Consider the following 22,875-nt stretch of genomic DNA (forward strand, 5'->3'; position numbering starts at 1 on the left):
TCCTGCTCTGGACAAATGGCTTTTTCCAGATTCAGAGCATGAACAAAATTCTTGTGTCCTCACTAAAAAGGAGACACCCATGGAGCCAGTATGCCTTGCACTTTTAGATCTGCATATCTCAAAACTGTATTTCCTGTAAAGCAAAATTCCTTATTGAGTATCAAAAAGGAAATGTTAACAGTCAGATGCTCAAGTTCCGTATAATTTCACAGATCACTTTGAAGTGTACAGTGTAAGGCTTTTAGGTATCTTATGTGGGGAGGGCAAAGGTTAATTAGGGTGGTGCATAGTGGAGGGCAGAACACTGCAGACCTTCCGATATGTTTAAGGGAGGGGAAAGGATAAATGAGTGAGCGATTGGCAAAGAGAGTGAGAACTGAGAAACTGAAGAAAACAGCGTAAGAGAAGGAGAAATGTACTTCTTGTTGTGAGGAGACTGGAACTGGAGGATTGAGTAGAACTATCTTGTGGCATGTGAGGATCCAAATAGTTTAAAAGCCATCATGCTGCAGAGTCTGGTTGTATTGTGTGTGCATAAAACCCTCCCTGAGATGTAAATAAAAGGTGCTAGGGGAGTATCCAGCTGATCGCTAAAGCAGATGACTGGCTAAGAGAGTAGGTGTCTCCTGGCATGTAAAGCTTTCTAGTTTAATTTGTTTGGTTGGTTTTGTTGTGTGGTTTGTTGTTGTTTTTAATTGGCAAATATACTTGCAATATTTCTTGAAAGGAATTGAGCATGGAAATTGTATCCCCTCTCCCTCCAGGGAGGGGGGCAGTCTTGGCACACTGGTCCTGCCACAAGTATGAAACAAACAAGGTCGATTGGTTGAAATCAAGGCTTCCCACTTTCTGATTCAAGTCATGATTGAAGTTGATGATTTAAATAATTCATGTAAGCTTTGTTTTGCATTTGGTAGTTTCTTAAAAGGAAGGCTCATTTCTAATTGCTTAGACTAATTTATGAGTACTTCTTGCTGAACAGGACGATACAGCGTGCCCCTATACACACCTTTATGCTATTGTATCACAGCAAATGTTTACATTAGAAAACGGGAGCACTTTATAAGTGAGTAATTTCTTTCCTCATGACTTGTACCAAACTGCATTTGAATTTTTATTTATTGCAGTTCAAATTAAATATGCATTAAAAAAAAATAATTAGACTTTAATCATGCTGGTCATGCACTGGCTGCCTAAGAGAAAATATGCTTGCTGGGGTGAGTGCTATTAAAACTGACTTATTTTAACAGAGTAGTGTTATCTGTAATTACCAGAGTGAACTGGCTGGTTTTGGTCATTGTGACCTTCCACATCTTGGAGTGTAACTGATCCTTTCTTGACTTGCTATTATTCAGAGACTGGAAGAGAGAGAAATACCTCCCTCCCTGCATTTTATGCTGCCTCCCCCCACCTTTGAGTGAACTGAGCTAGTTTGATAAATGAATTGAAGAAGCTAATATTTCTGACTTCAAGAACTGTTTGTTTCATACTGTAGTGGATTCTAATTCTGTGGACTTAGTGACTTTCCTGAGTGTAGGAATTGTGCTCTTGAAGCGTTCTCTAGCAAATGTGCCTTGGATAGAGTGTGTGTTTGTTAGCGTGATTGTTTGAGGGTTTATCATAAGTTGTCATTAACTTAGAAAGTGAATGCATGTAATCTTGAAAAATGAGTGTAAAAGCCATTTAAAGGAAAATGTTCACAATTTGAATTGTTATTTAGGGCCCTTATGAAACGAGGACAGAGAGATAGGCTTCTGCAGCTGCTTTGTAGTGTACCTTGTTTGCTAGGGACATAAATGCATAATGTGCCAGCCTCTAAAGGACTCCACTTGCCATGGCAGGGAGTTTTCCTGGGGCATTTCACACAGTCAGGCTGTCAGATACACATGTGTAGTTGAGTTGCTATCAGCAGAACCCACGTGGAAATGTTAGTGGGCACATGAAGTTGCACTGGAACAGCATTTAAGACTTTCTGTGGTGGTGCTTGCCTTGACATGCAGGTATGCAGAGAGTCCTGTGGCCTGCCCTCCTCACCAGCATGCTTTGGCTTGCATGAATACTGCCACCAAGGCAGGGCAGCTCGCTCAGCTGTGCACTTTGAGGGCAGAAGGAGAAGCTTGCACCTTGCTTTCAAGTACCAGCTTGGTAATGCTGGTGTTCCGATCAACTTCTTCCCACCCTTGGCTGTTGTCTGTAGGAGACTAATAATGTTCTGGCTTCTGTGAAGGGACCAGGAAGAAGTTCTAAATATGGCTTCTGTGTTTACAGCTGGTGAGGGGGATTAATTCTCAGGCATCTGCAGGAAGTCCTAGAGATACCATTTTAAGGTCCATGTAGCATTCAGATATGCAAAGTTACACTGAGAGACCTTTAAAAAAGGTGTCAGATTCCCTTCCTTAGCAAAGCAAAAGGGAACTTCTGTTGTGAGATGTGTTTTAATATGTAAAGTACTGATAAGCATAGGTTGTATAATGCAGCTTCTTTTATCTAGGTGTGTCAGAGAAGAGGGGACTTAACCTTTTGATATATATGGGACTGAAGAAAATTTTTCTCTTGGTCTCCAGAAAGTTCCCAAGTTGTTACTTGTTTTCCCTAGAACTAGAGCAGGAGTGAAGAAAGCATGAATTGATGCCCTGAAGTAAACATGGATTTTCTCCCCATTGCCTGGACTTTGGGGACATTTTCTATCACTCTGCTTTTAAGCAGCCAGCCGAGGGTAATGACTGAAGAAGGAACAAGGAGAGACTGGAGACTTTGTCCTCCATTGTTTCACTGTCATCTCCAACTGCTACTCCCTGATACTTGCTCTGGGTGTTGCCTTTAGCAGTGTCCCAGATCGGCAAACCATCCCCACCCTTCTCCCTTGATACAAGGATCAAAATAAGAAATCCAGCCACCTGTTGGCTTAGCCCCACTGCCTGCTCCCACACACTTATGCTCACATTTTCCAGCACTCCCCTTGGGTTCTCAGTTCTGAGAAATCACATGATAAGAGTTCTCTGACAGTATTACCTCTGCCTGTTTGCTTGCCTGATGCAGACCCTGCCAGAGCATCAGTCTTTACAGAATGTGATTTCTCTGTGGGTCATGTGTGATGGCTTCCTCCTCCTCGTGGCAGGGTTGCACTGGAGTTGGGGATGAAGTGGGCTTATTTAGCACAATGGTTGTGACAAATCCTGACAATCTGATGGTTATGGTTTTATTGTTTGGTTGTGGTTTTTTTTCTCTTTCCTTCTATTAGAGCCTTTGTGCAGGCTTTTGCCCTGCTCTGGGCAACGTTGTTTGGGTAATACGAAAGCATTTGTTAGCACCTCCAATCTCTTTGTGCCTTACTAGAGCTCTTTCTGGATTGGTGAAGGTGAGTCCTCCTGGAAGTCTGGAGATAACTTGTGAGGAAAATCAGTGGCTCTGCTTTCCCATCTGGTGGGTGTGCTGTGAGTGCAGCCATTTCACTGGCTGGTGGTTGAGCGGTGGACTCTTGTCCGGCTCTGGACTGTTTTCCATCTGAGTATTTGTGGTGATGTCAGGCAGTGTGAGTAGGGAACATGACTTGGCAGGACAAAGTCTGCAGAAAGTTCAGCTCCACATTTGGCCAAGAGCCTCAGAGGGAATGAGATCTACAAGCACATTCTGCTTTCTACACAGCCTGTCACACGCCCTCTCACATGCTCCCTTCCTGTCACACAGATCCTCTTTCTCTCATTTTCAGACCTTTAACTCTTCCCTCCTAGCTTCCACCCTGGGGGGTTATAAAAGCAAAAACCAAACCAAAACTCTTTCTCCTTATTTTAATGTTGTTGTACCTTGTAAGTTAGTTGCAATGACCCCCAAAGCAGAAGTAGACCATACAGGCCAGGATCCAGAATAGTAAAGTGGAAAGCCAGGCAAGTTTACTTTGCAACAGAGCTCTTTAATAGTCCCTTTTTCTGACCTGCATCTGTATGCTAGTTTTCACTGTGTTTCTTTGCAGCATTTCTGATCTCTCCTCTTACTCTGCTGCAGTCCTCTGGCTACATTTGAGTATGTACATCTACTGCAGGGTGGGAACTCCTGCCTTCTGCTTTTCTAAGAGGATTATTAGTAAAACCTGGCAAAATATATCCCCAGTAATGGTTGAGTGGGGAGTGGACTAATAGTCAAGCTTGCTTTGAAGCAATTTAAAACTATTTCAGCATCCCTCTGATGTGTTCTTTTATGTGAGTATTTCTGTAACACTCTCATTTCTTCCTGACCTCTGTACTACATCTAGGGTGATATTTCTATGAATGGGAACTTTTCCCTTACTGCCCTTAGGGGAATCTTAATGACTTCCCTGCTGGTTTTGCAATTCAATACTGAATTTCAGTTTTGCCTGTGAGCAGCAGCATTTATTTTGAATGATGCTTTTAGCTGGGATGGTGCTTGGATACAAAATGCTAGACAGATACATTACAAAAAGGCTGTTTCCAAGAAACAATCTTGTTTCAGTTATGGTGATAAGCAGCATGCTGATGAAAGTGGAGGTGGAAGGAAAGGAGGAAATTGGAAAAATGAGCAAACAATTGTGAACTGGTCCCCTCCTCCCCCCCTTTTATTCTTTCCTCTTTTGCCTCTGTCCTTAATGCTCTTTTATTTTGTAGCTGCTAGACCAGTTTGAAAGAGAAGGTGTTTTGGACAAGGGCTTTTAAGTTCTTTTTCCGTTTTTTTTCCTGTGATAGGTCCTACAGCTTTGTGTGTCCTTTGTTTTCCTGGTAAAATATCACAGCTGCTTTTTAACTACTTTTAATTCTTTAGTAATAATTCAGTGCTGATGGTGGATTTGGCCATGTTCCTGCTCAGGAGTCAACAGCAGTTTGATACCCTAATTTTGAAAGTTGGGCTGAGGCAGCCTGGGGGAGCTGAGCAGAGATCCTTTTTATGATGCTGGCTGATAAAGGCACTTGGGTAGAACAGGGTTGGGTCATGAAGTGTTGATCCCTTACTGCATAGTTTAATAGAGGGTTTTTTGGTCTGGTTTGTTTTTTTAATGAAATAATCAGGTACCCAGTATGTTGCGAGAAGGGCCACAAGGATGATCAGAGGGCTGGAGCACCTCTTGCATGAGGACAGACTGAAGGAGTTGGGGCTGTTCAGTCTGCAGAAGAGAAGGCTCCGAGGTGACCTCATTGTGGCCTTCCAGTATCTGAAGGGGGCCTACAAGAAGGCTGGGGAAGGACTTCTCAGGATCTCAGGTAGTGATAGGACTAGGGGGAATGGAATGAAGCTGGAGGTGGGGAGATTCAGGCTGGATGTGAGGAGGAGGTTCTTCCCCATGAGAGTGGTGAAGCCCTGGAATGGGTTGTCCAGGGAGGTGGTCGAGGCCCCGTCCCTGGAGGTGTTTAAGCCCAGGCTGGATGAGGCTCTGGCCAACCTGATCTAGTGTGGGGTGTCCCTGCCTGTGGCAGGGGGGTTGGAACTAGCTGATCCTTGTGGTCCCTTCCAACCCTGAATGATACTATGATACATGCAGAAAAGAGGCCTGCAGAAAAAAAGGCTTGCAGTGCTCTTTTCTAGGCATCATCTAGTTGGTTCTTTTATTGCTTTGTGACCATTTCAGGCTGTCCCTTTAAGGAAGGGACAGTTGCTGGAACACACTGGCTGAATGGTTTGAAAAACAAAGATATTCTAAACGAATTTCATTGGTAGATAGGTAAAATGCAACTTGAAGTTTTAGTTCAGTTTGAGTCTCAGTCTGTCTGTCTTTTTTTCAGCCTGTCTGTTTCAGTTTCTCTCTGAGCAACAGCTGTGCTGGATGGAGTTAACCTTGAACTAACAGATAAGAAACTAATTCTTGCAGATGCTTTGAGCTAACAGAATTTCCTCCTTAATAATTACCTTTTCTCTCTAACCCTTTTTGGGGAAAAAAAGGGAGGTAGGGGGAGAAAAGGGGTACGGGGGGGGGGGACCCTCTTGGCTGGAGGAGGGAGTTTTGCTCTGTATTACATTCTTTGCTGTATATTTCTGTATATATATTGTAAATACTGTATATTGTGTATATATCCATCTGCATTTCATCCTGCTTGTAAATACAGCTTTTATCCATCTCTGCTTCTCCCACTGAGTTAGCCATGGTTTGTTTGTGTGTGTGGGAGAACTGAACTTTCTCTCACCACCACACTAGGTTTAACCCTTTTTCCTGGCATCTCCACTGTCAGGATGTTACTTTGGATATCCATTCTTGACTCTTTTATTTTGTGTTTAAATTCTCACCTCTTGCTTCAGTTTGGAGATGGCATTGGGATGACATCTCAAATGTGCCGTGAGTCAGACTTTGTGTTCCCTGAAGCAGGGCCGCAACATCTCTGGGACTGAGGGTCATAAAGGAGGAATGTAGGATCCAAGGTAGAGCTTGCTTTTATTCTGTAATGTGGTACTCCTGTGGAGGAGAGGGGCTTCTCTAACTGTCAAACCCCCTCCCCCCCACCTGCTTCTTTGCAAGCCCCCATTTTAAAAAAAGAGGGGTTTGAACCTGGCTGGTGGTTCTCACTCCTTCTGATGTGGATGACACTGTGTATTGCCTGTGTCTTTTAAATTCTGTTCTTTGGGAAGACTAAGGAAGCTCTGGGTCTTAAAGCTGTTGCTTCCAAAAGTGGCTGGTTTTGCTTTGGATAGCTCTGTATAATTGTGTAGAACAAAGTACTGATGGTTGAGTAAAGCTAGAGAAGGAATCCAGAAGGAAAGAGTCTGCAGGCATGTTTTCCATGCTGCTATGCAGTGGCATTTATAAAGAAACTGAGGTGTTGGGGTCAGATCTCATCTTCAGCCTTCAGGTGGTGAGTTGTCACTGCACATAGGATGCATAAGAGCCCATCAGCAGCAGGAATAATGAGCCGAGAACTTCCTAACTTCAGTTTTCCAAAGCAAGGTCTTGCTAGTTAGCAGATTTGTTTTGTAGTAAGGAGTTTTCTTGATTGCTTGAGTGCTCTTCATGTTTGAGGTTGGGTTTTTTTTGGGGGGGGGGAGGGGGAGTGATGTGTGTGTGTGTCTGGTAGTGTGGTTGGAAGTGTGAAAGGGCTACACCATTAGCCAATACAGAGTCCCTAGGAAGAATGAAAATAGCTTCATTGCTCAGGGAAATTGAGTGATACTGGCAAAGAATGCTGTTGCTGCTTTAAAGTGCGTTTCCATAGGGAGAGTTTAGTATTATAGCTGATGCTGATAAATATGTTTTGCAGATAAGGCTCCAGGCTGGATACTCCCCCTTCACCTTCTTACCAAGGAGTGGCAGAGGGCTGCCCTTTGCTCTTCTGCTAGCAGGGGAGGGCTTCTGCTCTGTGTGTTTCACCTTTCTGGGAGGAGCACAGCTGTGATTTTCCCTGTTGGAAGCTCCTGTCACAGCCTCAGTTGTGCTGCCTGCCATATGAAGGTCGGTGCTGATAGCGATGTCGAGCAGTCGATGAGCTGGATTTGCAGTACAGGGGATTACTGCAGTTCAGATGCAAATGGCAAGTTCTGGTGTTCATCCTTGTGGGTGCTGCAGAAGGTAGCCTCACTCCAGAGTGGCTCTGTTCTGTCTGCTCATCGTGTTGGGACATTGGCTTCACAGGTCATCTGGCCAGATAGAGCTGAGAAGGGATAACTTGTCATGGCTTAAAGAGGGAATTACAGAAGGATGCTGCTGTTGTAACTTCTTGCATGCCCTAGTTTTTGCCATTCCTGGTGTGGCTATTCTTTACCTTAGCCAGCAGCTTGGAAGCTGAGGTGACAGTTGAAAGCCTGGAAGGGGCAAAAGGGACTGGAGCTTTGTTACCCAGGCTCACCTGCTTGTGCTGTTTTCCAGAGTTCAGTGGAACTTGTGTCAGTGGCCCTTCAGGGAATTTCTTCTTGGCAGCAAGGTGGCCACATCAGTCCCTGATATAGTTTGTTACTCATTTCCAGTTCATTAACCTGGGAAAAGTCTATCCTGTCTTACCATCATAGAATCGATAAGGTCATCCTCCCTCTCTCCATTTTTCGCTCTCCCTTTGTCAGAAAGACTGATATTTACATGCAAACAGGAAGAGAGATGGGAGCAGCCCTGTCTGCAGTGTAAACGAACTCCAGTAACCTTGTCTCCTTTCTCCTCCCTTCAGCTGAAGTACCAAGAGCATCTGGCGTTGGGCGATGGGGGGAGGAAACAGAGGTACAGCCCATTGCAGGATCTTACCCACCCTGAAGGCAGTCACACTTTACTCTTTTCCTTTTCCTCCTTCTGTTGAAGTGGCACTCTTTGATCAGGCAGACAGCTGGTGCAAAACAAAAACCTCACTGTTTGTTAGGCAAGGAATAATGAGAGGCAGATCAGAGGGGGAAGGGAGCATCTCCTGCTGGATAAGCCGTTTGAACATGAGAGCTGACTTGCAAAACAATTGTAGCTGCCATGAGGAGTTCCTTCACAGAGCTTGGAAGTTCTGTGGGGTAGAGTCAGTGCATTCTGTCTTCACCTAATGTATATTTGGGGAGCCCTGTTCCCAGCTCTGGGGCTATCCATGGACTGTGTAGGATAGAAATAAAATCCTGTGCTCTGAAGATCTTGGTCAAGGTGTGAGTTTGGCTGGTTGTTGTTTTGTGTGTGTGTGGAGCAAAGCAGAAGTACTTTGGGTAGATTCTGCCCCGAATTATCGATAGCAGTTGTACCTTACAATCCTAATTCACTTTGTTAACCAATTTTTTCAAAGGAGAGATGCTGCCTTTTTAAAAATGTTTTTATTTTATATAGTCCTGTATTCCTTTGTCCCTGAGTTAGGAACTGGCTTGAAACTTCTGCTGCTTCCATTTTCTGTTTATAGTAGCGTATTCTATGGGTCAAGAGCATCTAAGTCTTGTTAGAATAAAATAGAATTAACCAGGTTGGAAGAGACCTTTGAGATCATTGAGTCCAACCTATCACCCAACACCATCTAATCAACTAAACCATGGCACCAAGCACCCCATCAAGTCTCTTCCTAAACACCTCCAGTGATGGTGACTCCACCACCTCCCTGGCCAGCACATTCCAATAGCCAATCACTCTTTCTATGAAGAGTTTCTTCCTAACATCCAGCCTAAACCTCCCCTGGTGCAGCTTGAGACTGTGTCCTCTTGTTCTGGTGCTGGCTGCCTGGGAGAAGAGACCAACCCCCAGCTGGCTACAACCTCCCTTCAGGTAGTTGTAGACAGCAATAAGGTCTCCCCTGAGCCTTCTCTTCTCCAGGCTAAGCAACCCCAGCTCCCTCAGCCTCTCCTCATAGGGCTTGTGCTCCAAACCGCTCCCCAGCTTTGTTGCCCTTCTCTAGACATGTTCCAGCAAGTCAACATCTTTCCTACACTGAGGGGCCCAGAACTGGGCACAGGACTCAAGGTGTGGCCTAGGTTCAGATGTAGAAATGCCTGCAGACCTCTTTACATTTCTGTTGTGATATGAAGTCTAATTTTAGAAGGAAAGCAATGGAGAGTGCCCTTCAGCCTCCCAGAGCTTAGGGTGTTTTTCTGTAATAACCTGATTTTGCTTTCTTCAGTTTCCTTCTTTTTTTTCAGAGGTGTTCCATGTTTCAGAATAACAGCTTTCATCCTGCTGTATGCCATCGGTACATCTACCTGCTTCTCTTCCCAGTATTCTGGCAATCATCTCTTCTATTGTTAGTCACTTGGCTGTTGTTCTCCAAACTCTGCCGTGGCAGACACATCCATACCTGACCTGCAGAGAAGGTGGCATGCAGTGCTTTGAGACCAGACTAAACCAAAAAAATTCTTCACAATGAGAGTTCTCTGCTGCAATGAGAAACCAGTGAAGCTCAGGGATATGGTAGTTCAAATGAAGAGACAAATGCATGGGTAAAGACCATGCCAGAAACCAGCAAATCCATGGATAATGAAGGAGTTGGTCAGCAGCAGGGGTAAAAGCCAAATTAAGGATGGGGAGGGCCTCTAAAACTTGGAGCTAGAGAGGCACAGGTGGGAATAAGAACCTTAGCTTGGTGGCAAGAGGCCAGAATGCAGCTGCCTATCCTGAGGAGCAGGCTCCACAGCCAGTGGAGGCTAGTGGGACACTTTTGCATAGTTGGCAGAAGTCACAACAACTTGCAAGGCTCACAGACTGTTGCTGCATGCTTCAGCAGCTGCTCATGGGCAGCAGCAGCAGCTTAGCTTGACAGCACATGAAAGCAATTAGGAGGCTGTATCTTTTTATTTACTTCTTTTTTTATCATCTTGGGACTGACAGTGGCTTGCAAAGTCCTTCCACTTTGGGGTTGTCTTTATATTTCTGGGGAGTCAAAATGGTGATTTCAAACTGTGTCCCTGCAGTTCTCTTTAGGGAGGGTTTTGCAGTGGGGGCACAGGGCTAGTCTCTGTTCCTTGAGGGTGACAGAACTGTTCTTTGGTAGACATCCTGTCCTAAATCACTCTTTGTGCTATCCTGTTGCACTGCTTTGCACACCTTGCACTTCAGTGGTGTGTCCTTCCCATTCATAATCTGAAATTGATTATTTTTCTTCAGGAGTTTTAGCAGTTTTCACATGTAATATCACTTTATTTTCCAAGTGACAGATTTGCACAGGATTCTTTTTCTGCCTTGAAAGTTACACATGTCTCTTCCAACTTTCTTCTCATTGAAACCTGCTCTGTGTGTTTTTGCCCAGCTTAAAGATATGCTAGCTGCTCCAGCATTTCTTGAGAGATGTGATGATGCAGAGGGAAGGAAGAGGAGTGAGCCAACAAGAACTGGTATAACCTTTGTTTCTCTGAGACAGCTACAAGGTAGTACCAGTTCCTTGAGGTCTGTGAAAATGTTCTGGCTGCCACACCAGAGACAGTATAGGAGGAGCGTCATTAAGTCACTCCTTAGGAAGGACTGGAACAGTGGTATCTCCTGAGTGGCTTAGTTATGTGCTGGTGCTGTGGAGTCCTGTGAAATCTCAGTCCAGCAGGAGTTTTGACTTGGTCATTTAGATGTGCAGACAGCTTTTGATACCTGAGGTCACATCAGTACTGTGTGAGCTGTGCATTTAGATTTCAGCAAAGACCCCTGTGTACTGTTGTGAGCCCAGCCTTCAGAAGTAGGTTGAGATGGGATGCTGGCGCTTTTATTGCATGTCAGAATACATTTAGAAGCCAAAATGGCAAGTATTTGCCTGCTTCAGGTACTTCTGAAAGCTAGCCCTTTGCATGAGATGTATTTGTTCACCAACAGCCGGTAAGGCCCACGCACAAGTACACGGCGTCTCGGATGCACAGCTGCGTGAGGCGTGAGCGCAGTTGTGTTAACATAGATGCAAGTGTCAGATCTCTCCTGCTGATGTGCTGCAGAGTGAATGCTTGTGATTCACTACACAACTGAATCATAACCATATATTTTCCCTTGGCAGAAGGCTGTAGGATTTTGTAATTTATAGAAGCAGGACTCTGACCAGTAAATCCTGTTTTGCAAGATCCCAGAGATGTGCACAAACTTCCTAAAAAGCTACCATTTCCTCTGAACATCCAGTATTTGGAGGGCAAGTGCTCATGGTGCTACTGCTCTGATTATTCCTTTGCTTCACAGTGCTGTACTTGCATCTGGTATGGTTCCTGATCCTTAAACTTCTCGCGGAAAACACCGATCCAGGAATACCAGGCAGAAGACAGGCCAACTTAGGGGGAAGAAATGGAGCAGAACAAAGCTGGTGGTGACACATTTCGGAAGTGTTTAGTGTCTTATTTGAAACATGGGTGGCAAGGGCTGGCAGAAAATAGTTTACTGTAGCCTTTCATCTGTATGTGTTTCCTCATATGAGTATGTCTGCTCAGGTTCCTCTGTTCTGGATGCTGTATTAGAAGTGATTGCTTCATCTTTTGTCACTTGACCAATCCTGGTTTCTAAAACTGACAAGAGAGTTGAGACAGGCAGTAGGAGGTGCAACAGGGGATTTTGTCAAGGAGACAGTGTTCCCTCTTTCAGTTAATGGCTTGTATCCCCTTTTCTGTTTTCTGTTGAAGTGGCGGTGCAAATCGGAAGATCTGACCCTCTAGTAATGGGATTGTTAGTACAGAACTCATCATGGTCTGCAGTCATTTGAAAACAATCCTTGTGTATTTCAGTGACAATGTCATTCCCTGACTTAGTCACACAGCCTCCCCACTTGCCTGGCTCTGAGGAGAATGCTAGTTTAAAAAGTTTCTTTAGGTAGCACCCGAGTGCTGTTTGTAGTTAGGTCAGTTTCCTCAGCCTGCAACTGTTACCACATCTACAAAACTTAAAATGCTCTGGTTTAGGAGTAGTGAAGGCCAAGAGGCTTGTCCTGTCTGGCCCATTTGGTTTTGGGAAGGTTGGAGCCTGGGTGCATGAAGATGGTGCCTGATAAATCTTACCCTTTGCCATGCATGCATGTGGGTTTATGTTCCCCCATGCTGTTGGTAGCTGCTGACTTCTCTGACCTTGCCAGGAAGGCTGCAGTCTCTTACAAACTCCCCTTTGGGCTCCAGATGTCCTGCTGACAGGTTCTACTCCGCCAATGTCAGTCATGAATGTTTTGAAATCACATCAAGCTATATTGCTTTTTTTTGCTTTCCAGGACACATTGCAGTCATAGCTGGGATGCAGCAAGACTGGTTTACTGAAGTGAAAGCAATGGGGCCTCAGCAATGTCACTCAGTCCTTTAGCTGGGGGCCTCAAACTCTTCCTTTGAAAAATGACTGCAGTGCTGCTGGTGGTGATACATTCTGCACAATAATTAACGTTTGAGTGAGTCTATTGCATGGTCTAAAGGAATGTGAAGATGCACTGAGGCAATACACTTAGCTTTCTTGGTTTGTGCTCAGACATGTCCAGCAACGTCTGATAGCAGCATCAGTGAGGAGGTTACAGGGAACTAGGAATACAAGTCAGGTTTGTGAGTGTTTCAGTGAAGCTCCTATCTCTCTCTGCTCTGTGCCTCTCCTCAGGGTTTTCAACTGCAGGATTTACTGTGGAGGCTTTTTTTTTGAAAATTGATTGTGGTAAGGGTCAGTGGGTATAAGCTGGAGCCTAGAAGGTTCTGCCTAAACATAAGGAAGAACTTTTTCCCTGTGAGGGTGACAGAACACTGGAGCAGGCTGCCCAGAGAGGTTGTAGAGTCTCCTTCTACGGAGACATTTAAAACCTGTCTGGACGCATTCCTGTGTGACCTATTCTAGGTGATACTGCTCTGGCAGGGGGGTTGGACTAGGTGATCCGTCAGAGTCCCTTTCCACCCCTAATGTTCTGTGATGCTGTGGTAGCCATGTTGTTCCTTTGCAGATTGTGAGTCTCTCTGAACTGGTTGCAAATCACATCACTTTGGTTGTAGTCTTCTACAGTAAGACTTCTTCCATCCTATAACTTTGACCTGTACTTGCTGCCAGTGTTTTTATCCTAGATAGTCTGTTTCTCCAGTGCCTGTATGCACCAAGGGGGAGTGAGCTCTGCATTCCTTAGGCAGTGTGAGTGTGTGTTTACAAAGGTCAGGTGAATTCAAGTGCCCTGTAGTTTTTAACACCTGCATCTGTTATCTGCTGCAGTGTAATGGGATATGGCAGGAGCTCAGCAGACTTGACAGTGTGACTGTTGGGAGGGGAATGGTTTGTAATACTTTGGCATTCTAAGAAAAGTTGCAGTCTGGTCCAAATGCTGGGGAGGGAATAAGGGATTTGGTACTGGTCCTCTGCTGCTTCTCAGTCAGCACTGCAGTATGTGAGACATACTCTTGTTTCTGGGCTGCTTGCACAGCTTTCTGTTGCCTCCTGTCTTTCAGCGAGCGGCAGGCTTCTCGTCCTGAGCTGAGTCACTCTAGTTAAACTGGTACAGGCCTTTACCGTAGGTGCTTTTAAAATCAGTTAATCCCTTTAGCTTGCATTGGTAAATCACTGAGTTAAGATCAACTGATGGAACATGTCCAGTCCAGTTAGGGTTGTTTACATTAGCAGTTTGCATCAGTTTCACTGAGTCTGTGCAATCAAACCAATAAGGTCTTTTTTGTTGCAAGTGAGGCTTTTTGGATTCACTTTCCAGGTGGAGGTTCTGTAGTCCAGTTAGTGCTGTACAATAAAGATACTTTTCGGTATGGTTTCCAAGTTCCAGAGAAGGTTATCCTGAGAAGGTTGGTGTGTATTTCTTGAGAATGGTGTAGTGGTTGTTTCCTCTAGGTGTGATGCTGGCTTCCAATTTCTTGGTGTAGGTGAGGGTAGGATTTGTCATCTTGGCCTTTAATACATCATTGTTCTTTGGCTACTGATGTTAATAGCAAAATGTGTTGTTTTCTAGTCTTCACTAAATTACTGTATCAAAATTGTCTTCTACAGTTTTCTTTGTGTTCTGCAGTACATGCCACAAGATCCAGAGCAGCTGGCAGCACTGAGCTACTTGTTACTAGGGGTTTTAACAAAAGGTTACCAGCTGCAGAATCTGGAATTTCCCTCTTGCACACTTGGAGTGGTCAGAGTTGAAGTCCCCTGGTGGTGTTAGCAGTAATAAAGACTTGTCCTGCTTTGATAAATACTTTGGCAGTAAAAAGGCAGTTTTGTGCCTGGGTGTGCTAATCTTGTACCTTTTAACACAGTTTGCTAAAATACTGTGTTTCAAGAGAATAAACATCGATAAAACCAAGTTAATTGTTGCTTTTAATAAACACGGAAACAAAAATCTCACAGCTTGCTTGTGAGGCAGATTGTAACAGATCTTGGGAATTAATAGCCTCAGTAGTTGAACTCTTGCCTCCTTTTCATCTGTGGTTTTTTTTTCACAGGTACTTCCTTTCTGACTTACAGTGGCAGTGAGAAACTAAAGACCTTCAAGTACGACGCCTGTGGCCCCTTGCTCAGCAGGAACAATGCTGCAGCGATGAGATTACAGTGAGCCCTTCCTGTGTGGCCTCCATGGGTCCGACTCAACTCAGCACACAGGATCATGGGAAGAGGGTGGCAAGTGTATTTGAGATGGAGGAGGAAGGACTTTCGCTCTTCCCTGGTTCAGAAACTCCCCCTGAGCATGCAGGTATGGAAGAATTCTTACTAGATCCATACAAGCTAACAACTATCCATTCTTTCAGCTACAAGCAGAATTGATAACCTGGCAACATTTTAGTGAGTTTTGCTGTGCTTGAGGCACTCAGTTTCAAATGATAGGAAGAAATATTGGCAGTTGAATTTTGCTGGATTTATCCAGGTGACAAATGTGTTGAATACTTTGCTTATTTGACCTTCAAGAGGCTAGTTCTGTGGCAGTAAAGTTAATTTCTTTTCATTAGCCTTATCACAAGCTGCTGAACAATAAAATTTTGCTGCAGGTGGCAATCTAATGAGTATTAGTGATGCAAAGAAATAACAGGTTCTTACAGATTCACATAATGGCAAGACAATAGAAGTTTCTTCTGTGCCTCTCTTAAGTGATGTTAAAAGAGTATGAGGAAAAAGAATTGAAATGTTGCTTTTATAATTGCTGCTGGCACCCACAATCCTACACTTACAAACTGTAAGATGGGTGGGTAACAGGTTAAAAAAGAAGGAAAACACAAGTGGGGTGTCCAGCATAGTATAAGCAACTTAATGAAAATATGACAAATAAATGAATTTGAGCAATGAGGGAGTGGGAGTCCCTGATACTAGAAAGCGATCTGAACATTGAGTGAGAGCTCATCAGTAGAGCAGAAACAAAAAGGGTAGTTGAAAGGCAAAAAGACATAACCCAGTAAAAGTCCTTAAAACAATTCTGAGGACAGGAAAAGAAAGCAGTTGATAAATGCCTTACAAAAATGTAAGGGGAAAAGCCACAAAATGTTGAAAGAAATGACTAGAGGATTTACTGAAGAACCACCCTATTGAGAGCTAAAGGTGCAGAGACGGCATTTGTGCTTGATAAATCTCAAATTATTTCTGCATTATTGTTGACTACAGAGAATGACAGTAAGCTGTATAACTAAAATGGTTAGTGTTCAGAAATGGAAGATCATTTGTATAGATCAAAGAATAAGCATGTCTCAAAAAAAAGGGCCTTAGGAATGGTAGTGTGGCATTTATGTAATGTCTTCAAGACAGCTAAGAAATCCACAAGATGGGCAGATCCATCTTGTGGCAGTCATTGAATTACTCCGATTTCCCTTTAGAAACAGGAACATCATTTGAGGCTTCTGCACAGCTACTTTACCAGTTAATATAGATGTAATGGCAGACTGTAGGCATTCCAATATTACCTCTTGGTAATAGATTGTGTGAAGAGAAATACAGTAGAACAAGAGACAGGAATATCAGAGACTTAACCTTTCTGATGACATTTTACTGCTGCCCAATCTGCACTGAGAAGTGAAGGCCAAAGTGAGTGACCTCCAGACCTCGGTAAAGTCAATGGGATTGAAAATTGACACCGAGATACTGCAGACTGTGAAAACCAATATGTAGTGATCAACACTAATAATAATTTCTGACACTGACCTAAAACTATTTAGCATTTCAGGACCTCAAGCCGAATAGTAAGTGTAACTGAGTAAAGATTCAAGTGTTAGAACCATATGTACAAAAGTTGAGTCATGCCATTGTAACCCTGATGATGATTAGGAGATGTAACACCTTTGTTCTGCAAACCAATCCCTATGAGTTAGCTCCACTGTGAAGGCTTTCCAGGCATATCTAAACATAATCTGGAAACTTACCAAGACATGCTGTTTGTAATCTTTATGAGCAGCTGCCACAGAAGAATCTATCATATCTGACAGAGAGAAAAACACTTGCACTGAGCTGTGCAGGGCAGACAAATGTCAGCGTGGCTAGAATTAAATGGAACAAAAAGCGAGATAGCTGATAGGGAGGGAATATACAAATAATGTTGGTAAGCATTTGACTGGAATGCTTGAGGTGAGACAAGTTTGAGCAGACCAGAGATGTTTTCAAAACACACAACCAGCGACAAGATGTGACAATTAAGTGACGATTAAGATCCATGAGGATGACATAGGAAGAAGTGAGAGCTGCTGCAAAAGACCCTCTGAGGTGCAAAGCAGTGGTGTTTCAGATGGTCCTCTGTTTTGGATGGAATAACAACGTTTAGTAAGTTAACTGTCAGTAAGAGAGTGCTTCAGTTTTAGGAGTGGGGAGCACTCTTCTTGAAGAGAAAATGATGGCTTCACCAGTCTGGAGGCTTACAGAGCTTGTGCAGGGTGCTGCTTGCCTGCTTATTGGCTCTTACCTCCATGAAGCTGCTGTCCTCCGTCTTGACAGATTGCCTGAGTGTTCCAGTTACCGGGATTTCCTACTCATTCTGCTGTATGTACAGTCAGTTTCAACACTGGTTTTCTGTGAAGGACTGCTGAACCATTTTTCCTTATCCTTGTGCATGAGTGTGGCAGAGAGCAGAAGTAAGAGAACTGGGGATGAATGCTGAAGAAAATTACTTTCTTCACAGTCTTGGATCTCAGCTTGAACTTGTTTGCAGCTCTTTATCACGTTGGTATCTTAACTCTCACTCTTGCTGATGGAGGGTGCAGAAGAACATGTAGCTTGAGCTAATACATAGCCTGTTTATATAGCTGAGGTGAAACCGTTTGGATGATGTCAATGGTTGGTTTATTTGCAGAAGATATACTTACCCAGAAGGGGGAGTCTCTCAAATGGGAGCCTTGACCTTTTCATCTCTATGTTTGGGAGACAGTGGATTGAAGATACTGGTCATTATAAGAAATGGGGCAGTCAGCTGCAGTCACTGTGCTTGCCTCATGTGTGTGGGTTTTCTTTTTTTGTGTGTTTGTTTTTCCTTTTCCCTGCTACTGTTCATGTCAGTAGAAAATCCCCCCCTGAAGTGGAAGAAGGGCCCAGCCCCTAAGATGCTGGGAAATGAAGTGTGCAGCGTGTGTGGGGACAAGGCCTCTGGCTTCCACTACAACGTGCTGAGCTGTGAAGGCTGCAAGGGCTTCTTCCGGCGCAGTGTCATTAAAGGTGCACAGTACGTCTGCAAGAACGGCGGCAAGTGCGAGATGGACATGTACATGCGTCGCAAGTGTCAGGAGTGCCGGCTGCGCAAGTGCCAGGAAGCGGGCATGCGGGAGCAGTGTGAGTGCAGGAAACGCTGCTGCTGGGATCCCGGTGCCATTGGGCGGGAAGCCTGCTGGGCTGGGGTGGGCTGGGAGGCTGTGGGTGTGAAGAAGTGAGCAATGAGAGCTTGGGGGTCACCTGTGAGCCGTGCAGACTGCATGTGGAATGTATGGGAAATCACCAAGAGCTTGGCAGTGATCACGTGGCGAGGTGAAGCTGTTGGTGTAACAACACTTGTGTGCTGAGAGCCCCAGCCCTGCTGTGTTCCTCAAACATGCTATTTTATAAGGACTCCGGGAATGTGACATCGGAGGAAGGGCTCTCTACTACGATTTATGAGCTTTTTGATATGCTGTCAACTGTATCGGTAAGCTCAGGCTTGTGTCTGTCTTGTTACTGTGATCAGACTGCAAGGTTGGTGATCACTCTTCTTGAACAGCAGGCATTTTCCTTTGCCTCGTACTGTGAGCTTGTGACAGAGGTCAAGGACAGCACCACAGCACTGCAGCTGTTTCTGTGCAGACCTTATCTCATTGCTCCCTTTAGTGAACTCTGCTGTTTTTCTCATGCGAGCCTTAAGGCTGCAGTTTCTGAATATTCAACAACATTCCAGATCATATATCAGTAACAGCCCTCCTCTGCCAAGGCATCCAGGTTTCATCCTGTTGCTGGCCAAGAGTCACCAAATGGATGCTTGGTTGATGTTAAATTTGTGTGAAATTTCCTTTTCTGACACGCAGAACAGTGAGCAATAGAGAGTATATTAGAAATGCTACTGCAAAAAGTCAGTTCCACTGAGCTGCATCAAGGAAACATTCTCTTTTCTTTGTTTGCCTGTTTGTTTTTACATTCTCTTTTCTTTGTTTGCCTGTTTGTTTTTTTTTCCCCAACATGAAAAACAGCACACCTAACATATGTAATTGGTATCTTGGCCACGCTGGTTGTATCAGCATTAAGTCAGTATGCTGTCATGGCCCTATTTGCCCCTGCCCCGAGAGCTACTTGAAAAGCTGTGTAGCAAGGCTGTCTGTCCACCTAGCTACCCTTCTGTTACAGGTCGATGCTAGAGAGCCTCAATGTTTTTCTGCATTTACACATTGTCTTATGTTGAAGGCAGATCAGGAAAATGAGACTAAAAGGAATCTTTGCACTGTTATTAACATGTACTTGGTAATTCTTGTCAACGCTGTAATCATCACTGCAACTTTGCCTTGTAAATCTTGTCAGAAACTGAGGGCTTTTTCTTCCAGCTGTTTCACTTGGAAGCTCATTGCTGTACTTCCTTCTAATTGTTGGAAACATTCTTCTCATTCCCAGCCTCAAGTTATCCATGGCCAGTTTATTGTTCTTAAGCCGGTGTGAATCATAAATAGTTCCTTCGTGGCAAACTGAGTAACTTAGATTGCTTTGAATTTTATATGGTATAGAAGATGGCAGATAGAGACAGTTTTCAGGGTTCAGCAATATCTGTTGACTTGGTACTTGGCTATAAAAATCATTGTGCATCTGAGTCCCAAGATGAGGGACTGTAGTTACTTGGTCAAGTGCTGTCCCTTCTTAAACTAATACTCTGAGTAGCATTCTCTAATCTTACATATTTGCCTTGATTTGGTAATTCTATTGAATATTTTTGTTGTTAGAATTGGAATCTTTGTTGTGTGTGTGTGTGTGTACCTGGGTGTCCCTCCTCCCTTTTGGAAGTCAGGGATAAAGGTTGCTCTCATCTTGAATATGCTGTGTTCATCTTTCTCTCCAATCCTGTTTATCATCCATTTCAGAATGCTCTCGCACTTTCCCATGTTCTCCAGTTCTTGTCATAACGTTTAACGTGATTCTTTTGAGCAGTGCAAGTATGTACTTGTTCAGTTTCAGGGCCTGCCTTCCTGTGTAGCAGCCGTGTTTCCTTGTTAGCCTATTCCTAAAAACCGGGCAAATAATCTTTCATCGCTTCTAAACTCATGTTTGCAAAGTCAAGCTTCATTTATATGTGTGTGTATATATATATTATTTTATTTTTTAACCTCTCTTCCTGAAGACATGGCTTATTTTCCAGTCAGTCCCTTTTCTGCTTTTTGTTCATCCATCACTAACTCAGAGGATGATTCTCTTGAATCCATGTATGTCTGGTTGGTTTGGAGTTTTGGATGCAGGTTTCATTTTTTTTTGCAGCTTTGACTTAAAACAAACCTCCTCTACATTCAGGTCAATGAATTCTGCAGTTAACTTAGTTACTGCCATTAAAACTCATTAACAGCCTGTAAGTAGCTGATCCAGTAAGATTTTTCACAACACATGCCTCTGAGTGCTTTTATTCCATACAACCTTATGTCTAAATGACATATCCTTTGACTTGGCAACCAAAGAAGACTTCTCGCCCTACTCCTGAAGGATTTGTGGTCCTCAGCAAAGCTACTCTGTTTTTATTTATCTTGCAATGTTCCTACTCTATCATCTGCTGCAGGTGGGCTGTGTAGAAAATTGGCCTTTTCACCCTCCAGCTCCATTCAGTACTGAGTGGTCTCTCATGAGGAAGATGGAATGACACAAGCTGTTAATATAGTGATATTGGGGAAAAAACGTAACAGCAGGATAATGTAAAATACCGTGGTCACACCGTGGCATGTGAAGAGAGCACGTGTTAGAATCTGTTACAATGTGGCATTGTGGGGGAACCGCTCAATGGGGAAACTCAATGTTGTCTTCCTGAGATCTGCAGGGTGTCCTGAAGGAAGCCACTGTCCTTTGTGAACATTTTTTCATGACAGCATGATTAAAAGAAAGGCAAGGGAGCAGCTTAAAGAAGGGAAAAGAGGGATAAACAAATTTTAAGCATCACTGTCTGTGTTGTGTACACTCTGACATACCAGTCATGGGTCGCTGTGATCTCTGCTTCTCCATCCAGAACATGTCACCCTGTGTTTAGTGTGGTTTCCAGTGTGGTCCTCTGTCATGACTGATCTCTGGCTGTCTCTGCTTTAGATGTTCTGTCTGAAGAACAGATCCAGCTGAAGAAACTGAAGAAACAGGAAGACAATCAGGCTCGGACAGTTGTGGTGCGTCCAAACCCTCCAAATCCACCCAGCCCTTCCCACAAGCTGACGCCTGAACAGTTGAGCATGATAAAGAAGCTCGTGGCTGCTCAGCAGCAGTGCAACCAGCGCTCGTTCACAGACAGGCTCAAAGTGACGGTAAAAACACTACCAGTGTACTCGAATAAGAAGTTGTGGTTGTGGGTAAATGATTTGGGAGAATAGAGATACTTCAGGCATCGTATCTGTAGGCTAAAGTTCTGTGAAGAATGGCAAAGGATGATGTTCCAATGTGCCTCATTTTCCTCCTCTGTTGACTTTATCTTTTCATCTTTCTTTCTTATCTTTCATCTTTTCCTCTTTCTTTATCTTTCATCTTTCTGCCCTGTCTCCATCTTTCACATACATACGCTGTCTCTTCTCATTCCCACAGCCGTGGCCGCAGGTTCCTGACCCTAACAACCGTGAAGCAAGGCAGCAGCGTTTTGCTCATTTCACAGAGCTTGCAATTATCTCTGTGCAAGAGATTGTGGACTTCGCCAAGCAACTCCCTGGGTTCCTGGAGCTCACCAGGGAAGATCAGATCGCTTTACTGAAGACATCTACCATAGAGGTGAGAATTTGGCTCCACCACAGCACATAGAAGCAGTGATGAAAGAATTGGGATTACTTCGCTGGAGAACTGGCTCCATCCCATTTTTTTCCCTTGGGATGGCAGGCTGAAGGCTGTGGGACCATTACTATAGTGCCAGGCTGTACTGGCAAAGGGCTGTGGAGGAGAATGAGGCAAGAGCCTAGGTAGTGGTACGCAGGTATTTCCCTCTTCCTAGAATCAGACACCACAAAGGATGCAGCAGAGTTTTATGTTAGAATTTTTAAGCACTCTGAAAGAGACATTGTGGAGGAGTTTTGGTTTGGGTTGGTTTTTTTTTGAGGAGGAGGTGCTCTAACCCTCAGCAAACTGTTGATGTTGTAATGTTCTTTCTTGTTTTCAAATCAAGTATACCCATTTCTGGTTTCAGGTTATGTTGTTGGAGACATCTCGGCGCTACAATCCAGAGATCGAGAGCATCACCTTTCTGAAGGACCTGAGCTATAATCGGGATGACTTCGCCAAAGCAGGTGGTGCATTAGACAGGTGTTTCTTCCTTCCCTGTGTTGTGTTCTTGAATCTTTTTAATGTGGGCTGCTGGAAATAGAATGTAGTGTCTTAAAGCTGAAATTAGGTGAGAGGTCAAGAGCAGGGCCAGACCAATAGGCCCACCACCCTTTCTATTTTCATTATGTTTTTATATCTCCCTTTCTTTCTTTTAATATGTGAAACTATCTCAGTTCCTAGCTTCTGTTAGGTGTGAACTTGCTTTGGAAAATTTGGACTCCCACTGAATGAAAGTCTTGCTGTAAAGAGGGTAGCTAGGGTTAGCAGCTGGTGTGAACTTGCTTGCTGGTAGAGATCTTATGTGGGACATGTATCTTAGAGCCATATTAGATCACGACAAATCGAGTCCCGGTCTTCTCTCCTTTGCAAGTGTATCACTTGCTAATTTAGATGCATACTCTGAGTGATAATGTCAATAGGATTTCAGTTGATGTGAGGTCCCTATGGAAGATCCCTGCAGAGTGCTTTAGACATGTCACCAGCTCAGTATGTGATGGTCTGTGGTGATGTGATTTCTAAGTGTTTTTCCAGGAGAAATTGCTGTATGTGATTTCCAGTGAAGTAACAGGAAGTATGTATCTAAAGCATTTCGGAAAACGCAGCTTGGCTGTCCTTCATGTAATCATTTTGCTTTGGTTCCTTGGATAGCTATCTAACCATTTATACTTGAGATGCCTTTATGTTCAACTTCCCTCTGT

At 43.9% G+C, this 22,875-nt stretch overlaps 1 protein-coding gene across 3 annotated transcripts in view; it reads left to right on the forward strand.

The window, feature by feature from the left end:
* Positions 1-22,875, forward strand: part of NR1H3 (nuclear receptor subfamily 1 group H member 3) — a 31,754-nt gene that overhangs the window by 4,456 nt on the left and 4,423 nt on the right. For 2 of the 3 annotated variants that reach the window (XM_068161542.1, XM_068161541.1), the window contains exons 2-6: positions 14,716-14,963; positions 17,738-18,007; positions 20,969-21,177; positions 21,452-21,631; positions 22,041-22,140. In XM_068161542.1, the coding sequence (XP_068017643.1) occupies positions 14,846-14,963; positions 17,738-18,007; positions 20,969-21,177; positions 21,452-21,631; positions 22,041-22,140 (877 nt within the window). In that variant the 5' untranslated portion in view covers positions 14,716-14,845. The remainder of the gene's footprint in view (positions 1-14,715; positions 14,964-17,737; positions 18,008-20,968; positions 21,178-21,451; positions 21,632-22,040; positions 22,141-22,875) is intronic. The other variant, XM_068161543.1, reaches the window with a different exon arrangement.

The sequence above is a fragment of the Melanerpes formicivorus genome, unplaced genomic scaffold (genome assembly GCF_026170545.1).
Source record: "Melanerpes formicivorus ecotype bairdi unplaced genomic scaffold, bMelFor1.0.p_v2 SCAF_58, whole genome shotgun sequence".
Taxonomy (NCBI): Eukaryota; Metazoa; Chordata; class Aves; order Piciformes; family Picidae; genus Melanerpes; species Melanerpes formicivorus.